A 19,475-nucleotide genomic window follows, 5' to 3' on the forward strand; every position below is an offset into this window, starting at 1 on the left:
TAGACATCTTATCTTTGGTATATGTGTATATTAGTGTTCTGTGTGTGTAATGTGTCTTTGGTTTCACCATAGACATATAGACATGGACTGGTGCCTTCCCTTTCTATCTATGCATGAAATACGGTCAAAAAAAGTGACAGAGAGAAACGCACGTCGGGAATGCAGTTGTCTCTTTCTAGAATTTTGATTGGTCTACACTCACCTCTATGTGAACAAAAAAGAGACAGGTAAATTCCCGACATTGAACTTTATAGGAGTTCAATGATTCCCGACGGTCATTTCTCTCTTTCCAAAAGCCAATTTCATGCTGACATTGCTCAGTCCATGTCTCTATGTCTATGGGTTTCACCCACAGAACATCTCCCTCCTGCAGTAAGGCGTTTTCGGAAACTTACTCAGGGCATAGACATAGAGACATGGACTGTGCCTTCCCTTTATATCTATGCATGAAATACGGTCAAAAAAAAGTGACAGAGAGAAAAACACGTCGGGAATGCAGTTGTCTTTTTCAAGAATTTTGATTGGTCTACATTCACCTCTATGTGAACAAAAAAGAGAAAGGTATGTCCCGACGAGCTTTTCTCTCTTTCTAATAAATAGCCAATTTCATGCTGGCATTGCTCAGTCCATGTCTCTATGTCTATGACTCAGGGTTACTAACTCGATCAATTGAGGTCACGGATCTTCTCGGATCACTGACCCGGTTTCATTGAACTAAAGAACTAACTAACTTTCTTTAGTTCAATGCCCGGTTCTGAGTTAACGAACTTATCAGGTTAGGATTTGGAAGTGTCAGTCGTGAGAATAACATAGCCAAAACGTCATTCAAATTTATTATAAAGATTACACATTTTATTGATGCAGAGACAGAGTTTATAAGCATCTTCTTGCAATCTTGCAAAGAAATTTTATATTCCTATTAGAACTCCGTTTCATGGATGAATATTTATATACGATACAGAGCCTTTTTACATTATATTAACAGAGACAATTGGATACACAAGACTCTTGATGCTCCAGGAACAAGCAAGAAATTCATAAAAACTTGAGTGTTTCGTCAATAAAAGATCGTTGAAATGTAAAGATCTGGAAGTTTTTTTGGGGATTGGATCATCCTAGAATCTGCAGTTCCCCAGGACCTCAAGAAAACAATAACCAAGATTTTACCGAAATTGGGAGGGGCTGCTAGCTTGAGCGTTGTAATTTTCAAGAATAAATAAATAAATAACAAAATATGGGATGATTTTATTCCCAGTCAGTTTTTCTGGGTTCCTGTTCCCAATTAATAATTGGATTTTCTGATGCTTTGCTCGAATTCATTGGCGTTTGCCATATCTTATAATTTGTAGTGTGATCAATATCAATATCTATTTATCAAAATTAGGAGCAAGAAGAAAATTGCAGCTATAGTGGAATTAGCTAATGAAACTACAGAATTTTAGGACCTCAACTCCAGCCATGGATGTTATCTCTAATCCATTCAATATGGATGAATTAAAAGCCGCTATCAAATCTTCTAAATCTCGAAAAGCTGCAGGTTTCGACGGAATTTATCCGGAATTCATCAAGCATTTAGGCAAAAGAGCGTTGTCTTGGTTATTATCTTTTTATAATAATATTCTAAATAGTGGCAATTTTCCCGCCGAGTTCCGAAAAGCGAAAGTCATAGGAATCTTAAAACGTGGAAAGAATTCTTCTGATCCCAGTAGTTATCGACCAATTAGTTTATTGAGTGTTCCTTTCAAAATTTTAGAGAGGCTAATTCTTTTTAGGAATGAATCGACTTTAGAAGACGCCTTACAAAATTGTCAAGGGGGTTTCAGGAAAAATAGAAATTGCTGTGATCAGGTTCTAAGCCTTACCACTTTTATTGAAACAGGTTTCAATAATAAATTGAAAACAGGAGCAGCATTTGTAGATTTATCGGCCGCTTATGACACGGTATGGAAGGATGGTTTAATTTTCAAACTTTATACTCATCTGAAGTGTGGAAAGATGGTTCGCTTACTGGAAAATATGCTGTCAGATAGAAGGTTTCGTGTTTTTGTAGATGATGACAGTAGTAATTTCAAAACTTTGAATAACGGTCTTCCACAAGGATCAGTTTTAGCACCTCTTCTTTTCAATTTATATTTGTGTGATATCCCTACGACTTCTTCTGAGAAATTTATTTACGCTGATGATATTGCCCTCGCTTTCCGTCATTCTGATTTTAGATGCATAGAAAATAATTTATCTACGGATTTAGAAATTTTGAGGAATTACTTTTTCGAGTGGCGTTTGTGTCCTAACCCAAATAAAACCGAGGTTTCGTGTTTCCATTTGAATAATCATCAAAAATATAGAAAATTGAGTGTAGTTTTCGGTAATTCTTTTTTGGAACATAACTTCAATCCGAAATATCTAGGTGTTAAGCTGGATTCCTCGCTGAATTTCAAAGCCCATTTGGAAAGTCTGCGTCTAAAGTTAAAAACCAGGAATAATATTCTCCATAAATTAGCTGGCACTGCATAGGGTGCTGATGCAGCCACTCTTCGAACGGCAGCCCTAGCTTTGGTTTTTTCGGCTGCTGAATATTGTTGCCCCATTTGGATTAATAGTGCTCATGTGCAGAAAATTGATGCACAACCGAATCTTTCCATGAGAACCATAACTGGAACTATTAGATCTTCACCTATTCAATGGTTACCAGTTCTTTCAAACATTTTACCGCCTCATATTCGTAGACAGACTGCGGTTATGAATTCCTGGAAAAAATTCCAATCTTATCCAGACTCGTTCCCAATTCTATCCTATATTCCCGAAAATACCATTCCAAGACTGAAGTCGCGTAAACCTTTATGGTCCAATTCTTTTCTTAATTCGAATATAAGGGACAAAGACCTTTGGCAGTCTGAATGGAATAGGTGCACTATTTTCAACATAGAATTAGTAACTGATCCTTCGAATAGAGTTCCTGGTTTTGATCTTCCCAGGAAAATATGGTGTATTCTGAATCGTATAAGAACAGGTCACGGACGCGGGACGTTGCAATAGCATGCTTTTCAGGTGGAATTCAGTTGAAAGCCCTAGTTGTGAATGCGGGGAACCAGAAGAAACCATAAATCATCTAGTTAATCATTGTCCAATTTATAAATTTCAGGATGGTTTTAGAGCTATACATGCAGTTTCCGAATCTTTTTTGAATTGGGTTGTCAATTTTAGGTCAATCTGACATATTGAATCTAATTTTATTATTTTACGTTTTTCTGCTTTTGTTTTCTCTTTATTTCAGATAAAAGTTTCTGGTATCTTGGAGAAGACTTTCTGGATTTTCCTTTTTGTTGGAGAAAGAATCAATTTTTGCAGTGCGAGATGCCCTTCAATATGGAATATTTCAGCTTATTTCGTGAACAATTACAATCCACTACACTCACGGGGAGAAAGGGTTTTTTTACTGAGGTTTTTCCCTAAGCTCTTGTATCATACACCAATTTGTATGGTACCCCGTTACGCTAACCTCTGCTAAAACTGTATCTCATACACATGCTATAATTATTGTTTGCTGTTCAAGATTGTAATGCTCTATATCAAAAGAATATATATATATATATATATATATATATATATATATATATATATATATATATACATATATATTGTAACGTGCGTTTCTCGGAGAAGCCTTAATCTCGAGCGCCAGCTATTCTTTTCAATAGGAAGAATAGCAAACCTACCAGGGTAGCTGCTAGCCAGAGACAGAGCTCGGTGTTGTCTAGGGTAGTAGCGACAACGAAGAAGTCAAAATCGAACTATGTAAACGTTTATTCACAACTTCGGAAACTAATCACATGTCAAAGGGAGATATGTGTGATATAAAATATGAGTGATTCTATCAGTGAAAACACATTCGGGAAATCCTATCCGGTCACGAGCACTTTACGAAATCTACACCGGGTGCAGCGAAAAATCAACGGCCCAACAAAAATGCGCCAACCAGAACTGACGAATGCTAAGGACCCGCTACACGGCATCGGCGTGCAGTTGCACCTCTCCGGGAATGAAACACAACAAGGGCGGATCCGCTCGAGACCCCCATTCGCTGCCCCAAGGGTTAACACGCCATGACTGACAGCGAAGAAAATGTCTATTTTCAGCGCAACCACGGGATTTCACTGACTACTTGCGGCATCTCTTATTCTCCGCCCCAAGGGTTAACACGCCATGACCGACAGAAAAGAAGAGACTTCGGACTCAACACTTATGACGCGGACAGGGGGGTTGACGGAACTCTCCCTTCAGCACCCCAAGGGTCAACACGCCATGACCGACAGCGAAGGGAAAAGTCAGACTCGCGAAACAGGGCAAAGAACGACAAAACACAACAGGAAACGATACAGTACAGCAGTGTCAAAGTTAAAGAAGTAACGGCGCAGGTCCAACAAAGAAACTGAACGGCACAGACGGGGACCTACCTCCTTTGTTTCAAGCACTCGAAACTCAAAGGATTTAAAAAAGAAAAACTAAAAAAATTAATTCTAAGCACTGATGCAAATAACACAAAATGATTATTCTCAACGGCGAAAGTACTACGGAAAATCAACTGAATTTATACTAGAAGTTAGAAACCACGTTAGCACTGAAGTAAAATTCAAAAGTCAGCCGACGAACTGAAGTAACAGTCGAAAAGTCGAAAAGTGACCGTCGCGGGGGGAAAATTTGCTTTTATAGGCATATCCCCTCCCACGGTAAAAATCTGAAAATTCCAGAATGCGGCAAGACTGAAAAACGTCGTCAGCTCCGGTTTATCGCATATCAACAGATGAAAAACGTTGAAATCTTCAGCGGCATGTAAGAAAAACAACGTGAAATACAGATAAGCGGTTTTTTACGTTTACTCTGCCTGTCGGAATGAACGTACGGAATATTCGAGAATTAAAACATTTTCAAAGACGGAAATTTAAAACGAAAAAATTCACTAAGATGAACTCCAATTTTCCTCAGAAAACTGGGGTTCATTACACCACCTCCACCTCGGAAGAAATTAACTTACGATGAAGTAGTGAGCTTAATTTCACGACTCTATCTACCCCTAGAAATAATGACCTTACTTTCGCGCGCGCCACCTGTACTCGTGACCAGTTTACAACTCAAGTACTTATCCTCTCTATGGTTGGAATAGTAGTTCCAATGCGCACGCAGAAACGTCAGCGTCAGTCATTTCGGCGCAGGTCTCCGCCATCTTGTCAAAGCACCTTGTTCAGCGTTCCGTGGACACATGATGTGGGTATTTAATAGTGGAAAATCTTCTTTCTCTATGTGGAAATTCATCTTCATCGCTGGTCGGAAACGTGCCATGCTTCATCCCTCCGGTGAGTACCTAATTTAACTGTGTTTGGCGGGTGTTTGAATTCCATCGTGGTTTTGTAGGTTACCCAGGAATCGTGGGAGCTGCAACAGGTGGAAAGCCTCCAACAGATCGACGTGGGGGCTCAATGGACTGGTGTGACCCGGCTGCACGGACGCTGAGACTTTCGGATCCGGTATGAAACTTGCAGGTGGGTAATTTCTAACAATAAACTCTCCAATCTTCATCGTTCTTCGTGGTCAACTTTTCTTCTTGGAACGGTTTTTCTCTGTACTCTGCTTTCAGGTAGACGGTGTTTTCTTCAGGTAAACAGTGTTAAACTGACGGTACAATAATTTCAATTCGGTTCAGGACAGAAATTGGTTAGATCTATTGGATTAATAGACGGATATACTCAGTTGCAAGGTGAAACAGTATCCTTTATTGGTATTCCTTACATAAATAACAGATTTTTCGGACAGTTTTAACAGGTTTGATTTATAATTGCATGTTGAACGGATGAAAATCTGTAGATACGGTATTTCGGTCAACGGTGGTGCCTGTACGGAATTTGAACGGAATTGTTACGGTGTAATCGGTTATAACTAAGTTAGTGACGGGCTTCAGTTGTACGTGATTTCTCCTTGCTATTGTCCTTGGTTTCTTGGACAGGCATGGAGGGCTAATTCCCTACTGGTTTGCATGCGGAACTTGTTTACTTCTTCCGGGGTGGTTCTATCCGTTGATTCTTTTGTCTGGATGCATTGGTTCTGGTTAATTGAGCAACTACAGTTATTCAGACAAACAGGTAAACGGAAAATAATAATATAGTCGGTAACGGAAAAAAATATATATATTCGGTAACGGAAAAATAACAGATTTCCTCCTTTCAGAGGTTATTTCTATAGAACGGTTAACGGATCATGACAATAATAGATGTTATGCATGAAATGGTTTTAAATCTTTAATATGTATGTTGGTGATTTTTCTACCCTCTGTATCTTTCAGGTCGTAGATGACAGGTGAAACGACTTTAACAACGGTAAACGGTCCGGAAAACTTCGGAGCCAGCTTGGCGGCGAAACCGTCAACGGCAGAGGACAAAGGACGGTCCCGGCGTAGAACTTCATCTCCCACATGGTATCGGATTTCTCTTCGTCGCAGATTGTAGTGGTGAGCCTGTTGTTGGAAGGCACGGTATAGTTTAGTACGGACGAACTCATAAGCCTCCTGGAGATGTTTGATCTGTTGAGTACGGTAAGTCATGTCTCTATTTTCTTCTTCTGTACGGTTGGATTCTCCGTTCATTTCTTCATTGTGGGGGTTTGTCGAATAAATCGCCCTCGGGACTTCTAGTTCCCTTCCATAATTTAAAAATGCCGGTGTAAATCCAGTAGACTCCTGTTTAGCGGTGTTGATGGCAAACGTTAACTCTCCTATCTTTTCATCCCAGGTTCGTTGATCGGCTTCACAAAACTGTGCTATCATGGTCTTCAGGGTACGGTTAGCTCTTTCTACAGGGTTGCACTGAGGGGTATACGGTGGTGTGAAACGGTGAGCGATGTTCAGCTCTCGGAGACTGTTCTTGAATAGTCTGCTGTCAAATTGTACTCCATTGTCGGATATTACTAGTTTTGGGCAACCGTATTTCAGTATGACTTGTTCGTAGAGGGCCGAATAAACAGTTTTGGCGGTGGTTTTCCGCAACGGACGACACTCTACCCACTTTGTGAACCGGTCTTGCATTACCACGATGTAGGAGTTTCCCTTCTTTGACCGTGGCAATGGTCCTACAATGTCTGTGGATACTTCTTGGAACGGCGCATCCGCCATTCGGTGTGGTTGCATCTTACCAGGGGTTTTCTGTTGCGAAACTTTGTACTTTTGGCACGATGTGCAGTTCCTCACGTATTTCGCAATGTCTCTAAACATCCCTGGCCAGTAATAATTTCTGGCTATCCGTGCAATCGTCTTAGCAATCCCCATGTGACCTGCTAGTTCTGAGTCGTGGTTTTCCTGCAGTACTTCTGTTCGCTGTTCGGATGGTACACAGAGTTTCCAGGGTTGGCCGGTTCCATCTTCTGTGAAGTCGGATGAGTCCCAGAAATGTCGCAACAGTTTTCCATTTTCAACGGCGTAGTCAGGAAAATTTGCTGGGTCTTTTTCCACCTCCTGTAACTTTTTGTTGTACCATTTGCACTGAGTTGTTTCTATCTCGGATAAACATACGGAATCTAGGGACGGCAACGGGTTTCGGGACAGGCTGTCGGCTACTTTGTTCATCGATCCTTTACGGTACTGGACTTCGAAGTCGAATTGCTGAAGGAAAACGGCCCATCGAGCAATTCTTCCGGACGGCGACTTGATGGAGTTTAGCCATTTCAGACTCATGTGATCGGAAATTACTGTGAAATGGAATCCTTCTAGGTACGGTCGCAGTTTCTCTATGGAAAATACTATGGCGAGACATTCCTTTTCTGACACTGAGTAATTTTTCTCTGCGGGGTTTAGTGTTCGGCTCACATAGGCGATTACTCTCTCTTCTCCATCGATCACTTGTGTTAGGGCACCTCCAAGGCCCATGTCACTGGCGTCAGTTTGCAGAACGAACGGTTGGGTGAAGTCTGGACAAGCCAGTATCGGAGATTCTGTGAGTTTTTGTTTCAGAAGCTCGAAGGCCTTCTGCTGGTCTTCTCCCCATTTCCAACGGTGTTTCTTCTGCAGTAATCGAGTCAACGGAGAAACTAAATCAGAGAAGTTCTCTATGAAACGACGGTACCAGCTGGCAACTCCCAGAAATCGACGCAGTTCTCGGACGGTTTTCGGTATTGGTAAAGACACTATCGAAGACACTTTGTCGGGATCGGTACAGATGCCATCGGAGGTGACGACATGTCCAAGGTATTTTAGGGATTTTCGCACAAAGTCACACTTGTCGGGGTTGAGACGAAGATTAGCTTCTCTCAACCGTCGGAATACTTCTCTCAAGTTCTCCAGGTGCTCCTCGAAAGTTTCCCCCAGGACAACTATATCGTCCAGGTAAGCGAACGCTTCCGGTTCCATTTCTGGGCCAATGACGGTGTCTAGGAATCTCTGGAAGGTGGCCGGGCTTGCATGTAAACCGAACGGCATCACGGTGAATTGGAACAGACCTCTTCCGGGGACGGTAAATGCAGTAATCGGACGGCTCTCCTTTGCTAATGGTATCTGCCAGTATCCTTGTTTCAGGTCCAGTGTGGAGATGTACTTCGCTTTTCGGAGTTTGTCCAGAATCCCAGAAATGTACGGCAACGGGTATGCATCTTTCACAGACACTTGGTTAACAGCACGGAAGTCGATGCAGAAACGGTACTTTCCGTCTTTCTTCTTGACCAATACAACAGGTGAACTCCACGGTGACTTGGAGGGTTCAATCACTCCCTCAGCCAACATACGGTCCACTTCCTGATTGAAGATCTCCTGCATTTTCGGATTTAGGGGTCGGTACCGTTGTTTGATCGGTTCGGTGCCCGGTTTCAGTTTGATCTTGTGTTCAATCAGGTCGGTTGTACCATACAGGTCTTCGAACTTCTTTAATTCCTCGGTCAGAAATGCCTCCAGTTCTTGTTTCTGAGATTCTGTCAGTTCCAATAGGTGTTCTTCGGCGGTGTGAACTTCTGCGGTGGTTTCGACGGGAGTCATCGGTTTCGAGATCAGTCGGCCTTCCAGGAAGCACTCGGCGGTACTAAGATTCACGGAAAACTTGAAAGTCGACAGAACATCCATCCCCAGAATAATGTCTACCGGTAAGCTTGGTACCAGTAAGAATTTCAAATCAGGCAGTGTGTAGTCGGAAATTTGCACGGTGGTGGTGTACAGTTTCGGCGTGACGGTGGTTTTTCCGTTCGCTATTACTGCAAAACTGTTGTGCATTGTTTGTCCTGTGATTCCTTTACTTTCACAATGATCGGATACGGCCTGACTACAAAAACTCCTGGTCGCTCCTGTATCTATCAGTGCTCGGAAGTGTTCGCCGGCTATTTTGACCTCTATTAACGGTCGGTTATCATTACAGGTGGTCGGTGTCAGTGGAGTCAAGATTCCGGGAGATGTGGTCGACTCCGTCTCCAATCTCCCCTTTAGTTTTCCGAACGGCAGGGACAATCTCGTGAGAGAATGTTCTCCCTCTGACATCGAGAACAGAAGATTTTCGGTGGCCTGCGACATTCTCGACGCATGTGGCCATATCCACCACATCGGAAACACTGTGTCTGGAAGGACACTCTCCTTCCTGATGATGATTGGGTCCGGTCAGCGTGGCTATTTTCGGCTCGACGACGGGGTGGCGGTGTTGAGTTTCCGGATCTACCTTCGGACCTGTCTCCAGAAGTTGGACGGTGTGATTCCTGTTGCCGGACTATTGACTCTCTGGACCTGGGTGGCCTTGGACGGCTTTCCCCCGGCGGAGAAAGTCGTGTCTGGTTGGCTGGTGTCGGCGGGATTGATTTCCTATGATCAGTTGTTTGTACCTGTTCTCCGGTATCCACAGAAAAACTCGCCTGATATCGGTTCAGTTGGCGGGGAGTGTACGTTAGGTGAGGTTCCTCCACGAAACCTGGTTTTGAGGGTGGCCGGGTGTACTGGCTCATCTGCCATTGGACCAGTTCAAAAACTTTTCCTTTACGGAGAAGTTCATCATACGTCTTGGTCTCCTGGAAGGCCAAGGCCTGCTGTAAGGGCGGAATCAACCTCTGTCGGATGAGTCGGATCTGCTCCACTTCGGATGGTTTTGTATAGGTGAGTTTCTGGAATAAGTTCTGCATCCGGGTAACATATAGGAGCAACTTTTCTTCAGGTCCTTGTGTTCGTCTTTTTATTTCTTCCAACAGATTCTCCTCATAGTTGACAGGCAGAAACGCTTCTTTCAGTTGGTTGCTGAAATCCTCCCAGTCCTCGAAAGTACCTCTCCTGGGAATAAACCAATCCCTTGCGTCTTTTCGTAGTAATTCATAAACTGATTCGAAAACTTGTTCCAGGGACACTTTACGGGATTCAGCCAGCCTCTCCACTTCTTCAAGAAATCCGGTCACACTTCCAGTGCCATCAAAGGAAATGTTCCATTTGTGTACCGGGATAGTTGATATTGTTGATCGGGACTCCGGTTCTGATCTGGCAGGTGTTGTGATGATTGGTCGATCAGGACTTATCCAAGGTGCAGGTAAGTGTGGAAAAGACACCCTTCGTGTAGAATTAATCCATCTACCCTGTGTCGGACGGTCAGGTGTTGTTGTCTCACAGTCCTGTGACTGTGTGAGAGGTATCGCTGGTAACTGTCGCAGTAATGCTGTACATGTCTGTCTTGTCTCATTCATGACCTGTTCTAATGTTGGATTCCTTACAGGTGTTCCAGTATGTGAGACATCGACCGCTACAGGAGGATCGACACCATCTCCCAAGTCGATAAGCGATGGCTCTCGGAGCCCTGAAATCCGTTCCGGTTGGATCGGTGACACACCAGGTGAACTGGGCACCTCCACATCCAAGAGAGACCTCTGATGTCGGTTAGATGGCTGCGGCTGTTCACGATTACTCTTCTGACGTAGCTCCTCTAGTGTTTCCAACGCCTTAGCTGTAGTTGTCTTCATTTGTCCAACTAGTTGTAACTGTGTTGTGTCTGCAGTAACAATAAAGTCCAGCCTTCCTTGTATGTGTATCAATCGGGTGTAAATTCGCGAAAATTCGTTAGCTGCATTCTCATGATTGAAGTTCTGAAGGGATTCTACCAAATCGGTGAGTTTATTTTGGCAAATCTCAATCTCGGAGGCGGGATTCAATGATGTTGGCGGTAGTAGAGGTTCATTAGACTGAAGTACTTGACGTAGTAGACTCCGTTTAGTCATCACAGTACCCGGTATCGATTGTCCTCTCAGTTGTAATTCGTATGTAAGTTCATCACTGAGTAACCGGTTCACATCCATGTTCGACATATTATTTTCAACTAAGTCCGATTCAGAACGCACCAATCTTTCACACTCGGTATGTCTTTCACAATCTGTTTAAGCTCTAAGTCCAACCCGGTGAGTTTATCGTTAGCTAACCTACTCACTTAAGTTCGAAGTGGGTATCGGTGTAACCACAAAAAAAAATAATAAAGTCTAAGTCCCGGTGTATCAGAAAAAATCTAAGTTCAAGTCCCGGCGCACCAAAATAATCTTAAGTCCCGATGTATCACACCAAAAAATTTTACAAGTCCGACGCTACTTGAAAAAAATTTCAATCTGTCCCACTAAAGTCCGAAAATATTCGCGAAATACCGCACACACTCGCAAGTTGTTTCGTATAGTCCGGAAAATGTCCCGAAATTCGAATCGCACCAGAACGCACAGGTTAAATTCCAAACAGTTTTTCAGTTCAATATTCGGAAAATAAATCGCAATAATCGAATTTCAGTTTTCAGAAAAATCAGCAATAATTGGTAAGTTTCAACAGTACAGGTCAAAAGAAAATAAAAGCAGGTAGACAAGTTATCAACAGGGTAATAGGTGAGTCACTATTAAACTGATAGGTAAATAAAACCTATTAAATTTTACCAATTGTGACAATAAATTTTCAATGTTCGGAAATTCACTCACCTTCAATACGAAATTTAAAACAGTTCAATTCAATAAATCAGAAATAATAAGAAATCGGAAATAACCTTCACTGATACTAAGGCGCAACAACAGTTCAGTTTTCCACAACTCAATATAAGTAATCGGCAAAAAGGAACAATCACAAATTAATTAAATTATTTCCAATAGGCCTCAACAATAGGAAAATTTTCAGAATATAGTCCAATTCAATCCACAGTATAACAGCCCAATACAGAGTGGCAGGCAACAAAACACAGATCAAGTTTATCCTTCACAGTTCTCGGTTCAAGAAATAGTCACTCACTGTTCCTAGGTTTCACTCACTGTTTCGGGAATTCACTCACTGTCCGGTTAATGTTTCTCACCTCTGTTGTTTCCTACTGGATTCTGCGCTGTCCCTGCTCGGGCGCCATTTTGTAACGTGCGTTTCTCGGAGAAGCCTTAATCTCGAGCGCCAGCTATTCTTTTCAATAGGAAGAATAGCAAACCTACCAGGGTAGCTGCTAGCCAGAGACAGAGCTCGGTGTTGTCTAGGGTAGTAGCGACAACGAAGAAGTCAAAATCGAACTATGTAAACGTTTATTCACAACTTCGGAAACTAATCACATGTCAAAGGGAGATATGTGTGATATAAAATATGAGTGATTCTATCAGTGAAAACACATTCGGGAAATCCTATCCGGTCACGAGCACTTTACGAAATCTACACCGGGTGCAGCGAAAAATCAACGGCCCAACAAAAATGCGCCAACCAGAACTGACGAATGCTAAGGACCCGCTACACGGCATCGGCGTGCAGTTGCACCTCTCCGGGAATGAAACACAACAAGGGCGGATCCGCTCGAGACCCCCATTCGCTGCCCCAAGGGTTAACACGCCATGACTGACAGCGAAGAAAATGTCTATTTTCAGCGCAACCACGGGATTTCACTGACTACTTGCGGCATCTCTTATTCTCCGCCCCAAGGGTTAACACGCCATGACCGACAGAAAAGAAGAGACTTCGGACTCAACACTTATGACGCGGACAGGGGGGTTGACGGAACTCTCCCTTCAGCACCCCAAGGGTCAACACGCCATGACCGACAGCGAAGGGAAAAGTCAGACTCGCGAAACAGGGCAAAGAACGACAAAACACAACAGGAAACGATACAGTACAGCAGTGTCAAAGTTAAAGAAGTAACGGCGCAGGTCCAACAAAGAAACTGAACGGCACAGACGGGGACCTACCTCCTTTGTTTCAAGCACTCGAAACTCAAAGGATTTAAAAAAGAAAAACTAAAAAAATTAATTCTAAGCACTGATGCAAATAACACAAAATGATTATTCTCAACGGCGAAAGTACTACGGAAAATCAACTGAATTTATACTAGAAGTTAGAAACCACGTTAGCACTGAAGTAAAATTCAAAAGTCAGCCGACGAACTGAAGTAACAGTCGAAAAGTCGAAAAGTGACCGTCGCGGGGGGAAAATTTGCTTTTATAGGCATATCCCCTCCCACGGTAAAAATCTGAAAATTCCAGAATGCGGCAAGACTGAAAAACGTCGTCAGCTCCGGTTTATCGCATATCAACAGATGAAAAACGTTGAAATCTTCAGCGGCATGTAAGAAAAACAACGTGAAATACAGATAAGCGGTTTTTTACGTTTACTCTGCCTGTCGGAATGAACGTACGGAATATTCGAGAATTAAAACATTTTCAAAGACGGAAATTTAAAACGAAAAAATTCACTAAGATGAACTCCAATTTTCCTCAGAAAACTGGGGTTCATTACAATATATATATATATTGCTCCAGAGACAAAAGTTAGCAAAAAAGTGAACAGAAAAGTGCAATGCTACTCAAGGAAATTAAAGCTGAGTAGAAAAGATGCTCAGTACAAACAACAGCTAGCGATACATATGGAGACCTTAAAGCAGAAACTGGCAACCCTGGGCAGCAGATTAAGAAGGTACTACAAAAGAACTAAGAGATACCGTCAAAATAATCAATTCAACACCAACCAAAAAGGCTTCTTCAGAGATCTGGGAGAACAACATAGATCTCAGCAAGAATGTTCGAGAGTAGCTGATTCTGAACTGAAGGAATTCGAAAAATACTGGTCTAACATGTGGACAGAAAAGGAAAGCCACAACACCAAAGCCACATGGATAGAAACTGAAAAAGAAATGTATGCAAATCTATCCGAAATGCACTCTGTCGTCATCACGGAGGAAGATGTAGCGATGACCGTCAAAAGAATGAAAAATTGGACAACGGCTGGAATAGACAATATTCATAATTATTGGTGGAAGTACCTACCATCCACTCATGGGGTTTTGGCACGGCTCCTAAATTCAGCTTTGGAGAACCCGAATAAGATACCTAAATTCTTCACACAAGGCATGACGTATATGATCTTCAAAAAAGGAGATCCTACCAAACCTGAAAACTACAGGCCGATCACATGCCTTTGTTCCGCTTATAAAATACTTACCTCGACGGTCGGTCACAAGATCCGGATTCACCTGAAAAATAATAAAATATTAGCCTGGGAACAAAATGGCTGCAGGAGAGGTGGCAGAGGCAGTAAGGAACTTCTGGTAATCGATAATACAATCACAAAACAGGCTAAAAGGAAGGAGAAAAACATCGCCATGGCATGGATAGATTACCAGAAGGCATTTGACTCTGTGCCCCACACTTGGCTGTTAGAAATCTTGAAGATATACAAGGTAAACCCACAGGTGATTTCATTGTTCCGCTCCCTAATGTCAACGTGGCGTACCTCACTTATACTTGAAGGAACATCAACTTCGTACAAAACAGCCTCAATAAATATCAGAAAAGGTATATTCCAAGGTGATAGCTTCAGTCCATTGTGGTTCTGTCTCGCCTTAAATCCGTTAAGCGGCATGTTAAACAGATCGTCCTACGGATACTCATTAGACCAGAGTAGAAAGCTCACTCATCTTTTCTATGTGGACGATCTTAAATTGTTCGCTAGAGGCAGACAGCAGTTGGAGGGGGAAATAGAGCTGGTGAGAGAGTTCAGCGGAGACATTGGGATGAAGTTCGGGCTGGATAAATGTGCGACGGTCGCTGTGATGAGAGGGAAACTAGATCGTGAAGAAAATATGGTGTTGATAGACGGACAAGTGATACCAGCTTTAGGGGCAGAAGAGAGGTATAAATATCTTGGTGTCCAGGAGACATATGAAATTAGACAAAGGGAGAATAAGGAAGAAGTCGAAAGAGAGCTGTTCACTAGGATAAAAAAAGTCTTAAACACACAACTGTCAGCCAAGAACAAGATGACCGCTATCAATACCTGGGCAATACCGGCTTTCATATATACTGCTGGAGTACTCAGCTGGTCTCAGACGGATCTGGAAAGACTAGACAGGAGAACTAGGACCACCTTGACACAGTATGGTTTGCTGCACCCAAATTCAGCTATTGAAAGGCTGTATATTCCACGTAGAGAGTCGGGGCGAGGACTGAGCTCACTGGAGAACGTCTATCTGAAAGAAGAAAGCAGAATTAAAACCTTTTTTCTGCAGAGCAACTTACCGGTACACCAGTGGGTAACTAGTCAGCGCTATGTGTCCACGCCGGCAGGAAACGACGATGAGCAGGAACCTGAAACAGAGAACATGGTTGAAAAATGGAAGGAAAAATGGAGATCAAAGCCCTTACATGGACGGTTCTACGCCAGCCTGCAGCAGCCAGAAGTCGACTTGCCCAGCACGAACACCTACCTCACTCAGGGTTACCTCTATCCTCAGACTGAGGGGACCCTGATGGCAATACAGGATCAAGTTGTTCCTACACGAGCCTACGCGAAACACATAATGAAACAAAACATTGAAAACACAAAATGCAGGCTCTGCAACAACGTTGAGGAAACTGTGCAACATTTGTCATCTGGATGCTCGACTATAGCTAACACCAAATACTTGTCTCGCCATAACAACATGGGCAAAGTTGTACACCAGTTTATGTGTCTCAGAGAACGGCTTCTCCAAGAATTCGTCCCTCATCACATCTACGAACCGACGGCTGTCCGGGAAAACCAAGATATCAAGATCTATTGGGATTTGACAGTGCAAACAGATCCGGGTGCTGAACATAACCGACCAGACATGGTTGTATGGAACAAACATAAGAAGTCGGCGATCATCATAGACTTCGCAGTGCCGTTAGACCAAAACCTCGCTAAAGCCTACGGAGAGAAGATCGCCAAATACGAATTGCTATCAAGACAGATGAAGCGAACTTTTGAACTGGAAAAAGTAGAAATAAAGCCATTGGTGATCAGCTGCAATGGTCTGGTGCATAAGAAAACCGTTGAGCACTTGAGAGAGATGGATCTGCCTTCAAACACCATAACTTGGATGCAGAAGGCCGTAATATTGGCAACTGTCAGCATCATACGACAAGTGATATTCCCACACTGATCAGTCGGATTGCTCTTGGCGTTTTTTCCCGAGCAATCCGAAAGGCACCACATTCTGTGTGAAATTTAAAAAAAAAAATATATATATATATATATATATATATATATATATAGGGAAAAATAGCTAATTTGGGTATTCGGCAATTATTGGCTGGGCAATTATCAACAATCAGGTGTCATAACATCTATATTTCGAACCTCTTGTGGTTCTTCTTCAGGATGCTAAAATAATATAATAAGTGGATACACATAAAAACAAACTTCTAACAATTACTTACGTCCGACAAGATTATTGTTTAAATTTACAGAGAGATTTTTGGAGAAACATTATATATATGATTAATTTAAACTTAAATTTATAAAGCAGGTTGTTTGAATAAAATAATAAAGCAAGTTGGTTTGAAGCAAAATTGCAATTGTAGGTTAATGTCACAGAACACAGTAAAACACAGAACATAAACAATCAAGTAATGACATCGACAGTATGGTCATCGGCTGGACGTTTGTCCAAGGATAATATGTAACTATATATCGCGCTGAGGTTTCCGACATCAGTCTTCCTGTTGATGTTGTTTTCGTTTTCATTGATAAAACACATTTCCAAAAATGTTCTTTTATTGTAGTCTGAGTTGAGACACAATATTTCGGCTTCATCGAATTTGAATTTGTGGCCCAATGATGATGCGTGGTTAGCCAATGCGCATCTGTCTGGTCGTAGCTTGGCATCACTTTTGTGGATGGCAATACGCTTTTTTAGGCATTGAGAAGTTTGGCCAATATATACAGAGTTACAGTTCCCACATGAGATGCGATACACCACATCTGACTTGGACATTATGGGGATTCTGTCCTTCACATGGCTGAAGATTCTTCCCACTGTCAGTGGGTTGTATTTTGCAATTTTTATGTTTTTGACATCTTTTAAGATATTGGTCAATTTTCTCGTTAAAGATGGGAGGAGAGGTAGGGATACATATTTGATGGGTTCGTTCTGGTCTGTTGTTGCTGGTTCTTCTGTTGGTGATCCATCCTCACTTAGGTCAAGGGGCAGGGCATGAAGACATCTTTCCAAAAACATCCTAGGGTAGCCGTTGTCCTCGAAAATGTTGAGCAGTCTTTCCTCCGCCGACTTCAGGAAGTCGGGGTGGCAGATGTTCTTGGCTCGTTTGAACATTCCCTTGATAAGGTTTGTTTTCACGGACCAAGAATGATTGGATTTGTAATGGATGTATCGTCCTGAGGAGGTTGGCTTCTGGTACCAATCGAGTTTGATCACATTATCTGTGCATCTCACCACTTTTGTGTCGAGAAATGGAACCCCATTATCTGTTTCCTCCTCCACCGTGAACTTAATGTGTTGATCGAAGCTGTTGAACACTGTTAATGTTTCAGCCGTCATGTCGTCAGGGATGGCGAGGAGGAGATCGTCGACGTATTGATAAACTATTGGTGTATGAAAAGGTAATAAGGGAATGCAGTAATTCAAGAGGACTGTCATTATGATCAAGGCCAGGATGGAACTAATTTTATTACCCATCGCACAGCCGAAAATCTGCGAGAAGAAAGATCCCCTGAATGTGAAATAACTGGAGTCGAACAGAAACTTTATGATTGATAGAAATAAGGGCATTTCGATGACTGTGATCTGTTGTATTCTGCTCCATTCAGATTGAATAATTTGCATAACTAGGTCCAGTGAGATGTTTGTGAACAAACTGACGGCGTCAAGGGAAACCAGTTTGTATCCTTGAGGTAATATGAGGTTGTTTATTTGTCTACTGAATTGGAAAGAGTCAGCTATGGAATATGATATGAAGTTGGAAAATGCCTCTGTAAGTATGCGTGTCATGAAGTGACTGAGTTCTGCTGTGGGTGAACCTATGGTGGAGACTATGGGTCGCAGTGGGATGTCAGGCTTGTGGATCTTGGGGAGTCCATATATTCTCGGTGGTACTGCTTTGTATGTGGTTAATTGTCTGGCTGTGGCGCCATCGATAATACCTAAATCTTTTAATTGTTTGATAATTTTGTTATTTTTGTTTTGAGTTTCATTTGTGGGATCTTTTGTCAGTTGTTTGTAAATTGATGAATCCTGCAGAAGTAGATTCATCTTATGTTCATACTGATCTACAGAAAGTACTACTGTAATGTTGCCTTTATCAGCGGCGGTGATTATCAGGTCATCGTGTGCTCTGGTGTATTTTTTGGCTTTGGTGAAAAGGTGATGCTCGAAACTGTGTGATCCCTTATGGGTGTGTACGTAGTTTGTGATGGCATTGGTACATTTAGCCCTCAAGATGTTCTGTGTGGTAGTGGGGGCCAATCCGATGATATTTTCGACGTCTGCTATAATATTTTTGATAGGTGAATCTATAATTGGAAGGGGAGCTATACTGAATTTAGGTCCCAAACTCAAGATTACTTTGATATCAGTGGGGATCTGTGTGGTTGTTAAGTTATGCAGCCATTCATCTTTGATTTTGATGGACTGGATTTTTTGTTTCTTTAGATCCCAAAATTTTTTGTTGAGATTTTTGTTGTTGTTTGAATATATGGTCTTGTAAGATTTGTTTTGGGTATGGAGAAATCGTTCGAGAATCCCCTCTGGAACGAGTCCAGATAATTTGGTCTTTAATTGTTCAAGGTTGGAGGAAAGAACCCCGATCCTTTTTATAGTGAAAGATATCTCCATGCTAAGAATTCTGGCCGATATTTTATTGTTGAAAAGACTGACCTTTCTGTTGTTTTCTGCGTCATCAGATAGAAGGTTGGTCAAGCATTTGACGTTCTGGACGATGTGTCTGGGGAAAATTCCAGCTGTCCTGCATCGAAGCAAGAAGTTTCTCCTACTAGTCATCTTAGCAAATTTGGTGTTTAAGTGAGCCCATAGTTTCATCTTCCCGGACGCATCCACGCCATAACTCGATTCCACGTCCTCAAAGAAACCCATATCTGCACTGTATTGTAATTGATCGTTTGCCAGAGAAAACAGGGAAAAATAGCTAATTTGGGTATTCGGCAATTATTGGCTGGGCAATTATCAACAATCAGGTGTCATAACATCTATATTTTCAACAATAAAATATCGGCCAGAATT

At 42.1% G+C, this 19,475-nt stretch overlaps 2 protein-coding genes across 2 annotated transcripts in view; one reads left to right on the top strand and one right to left on the bottom strand.

The window, feature by feature from the left end:
* Nucleotides 1-19,475, top strand: part of LOC123316452 (monocyte to macrophage differentiation factor) — a 245,539-nt gene that overhangs the window by 124,070 nt on the left and 101,994 nt on the right. The gene's annotated exons all lie outside the window — the stretch shown is intronic.
* On the bottom strand, nucleotides 16,930-19,328 carry LOC123317656. The gene is made up of 2 exons (XM_044904261.1): nucleotides 17,235-19,328; nucleotides 16,930-16,938 (listed from the first exon to the last, which is right to left on the bottom strand). Exons 1-2 carry the CDS (start codon nucleotides 19,326-19,328, stop codon nucleotides 16,930-16,932), a joined length of 2,103 nt encoding a protein of 700 aa, XP_044760196.1.

This window comes from Coccinella septempunctata, chromosome 7 (assembly GCF_907165205.1).
Source record: "Coccinella septempunctata chromosome 7, icCocSept1.1, whole genome shotgun sequence".
Lineage (NCBI taxonomy): Eukaryota > Metazoa > Arthropoda > Insecta > Coleoptera > Coccinellidae > Coccinella > Coccinella septempunctata.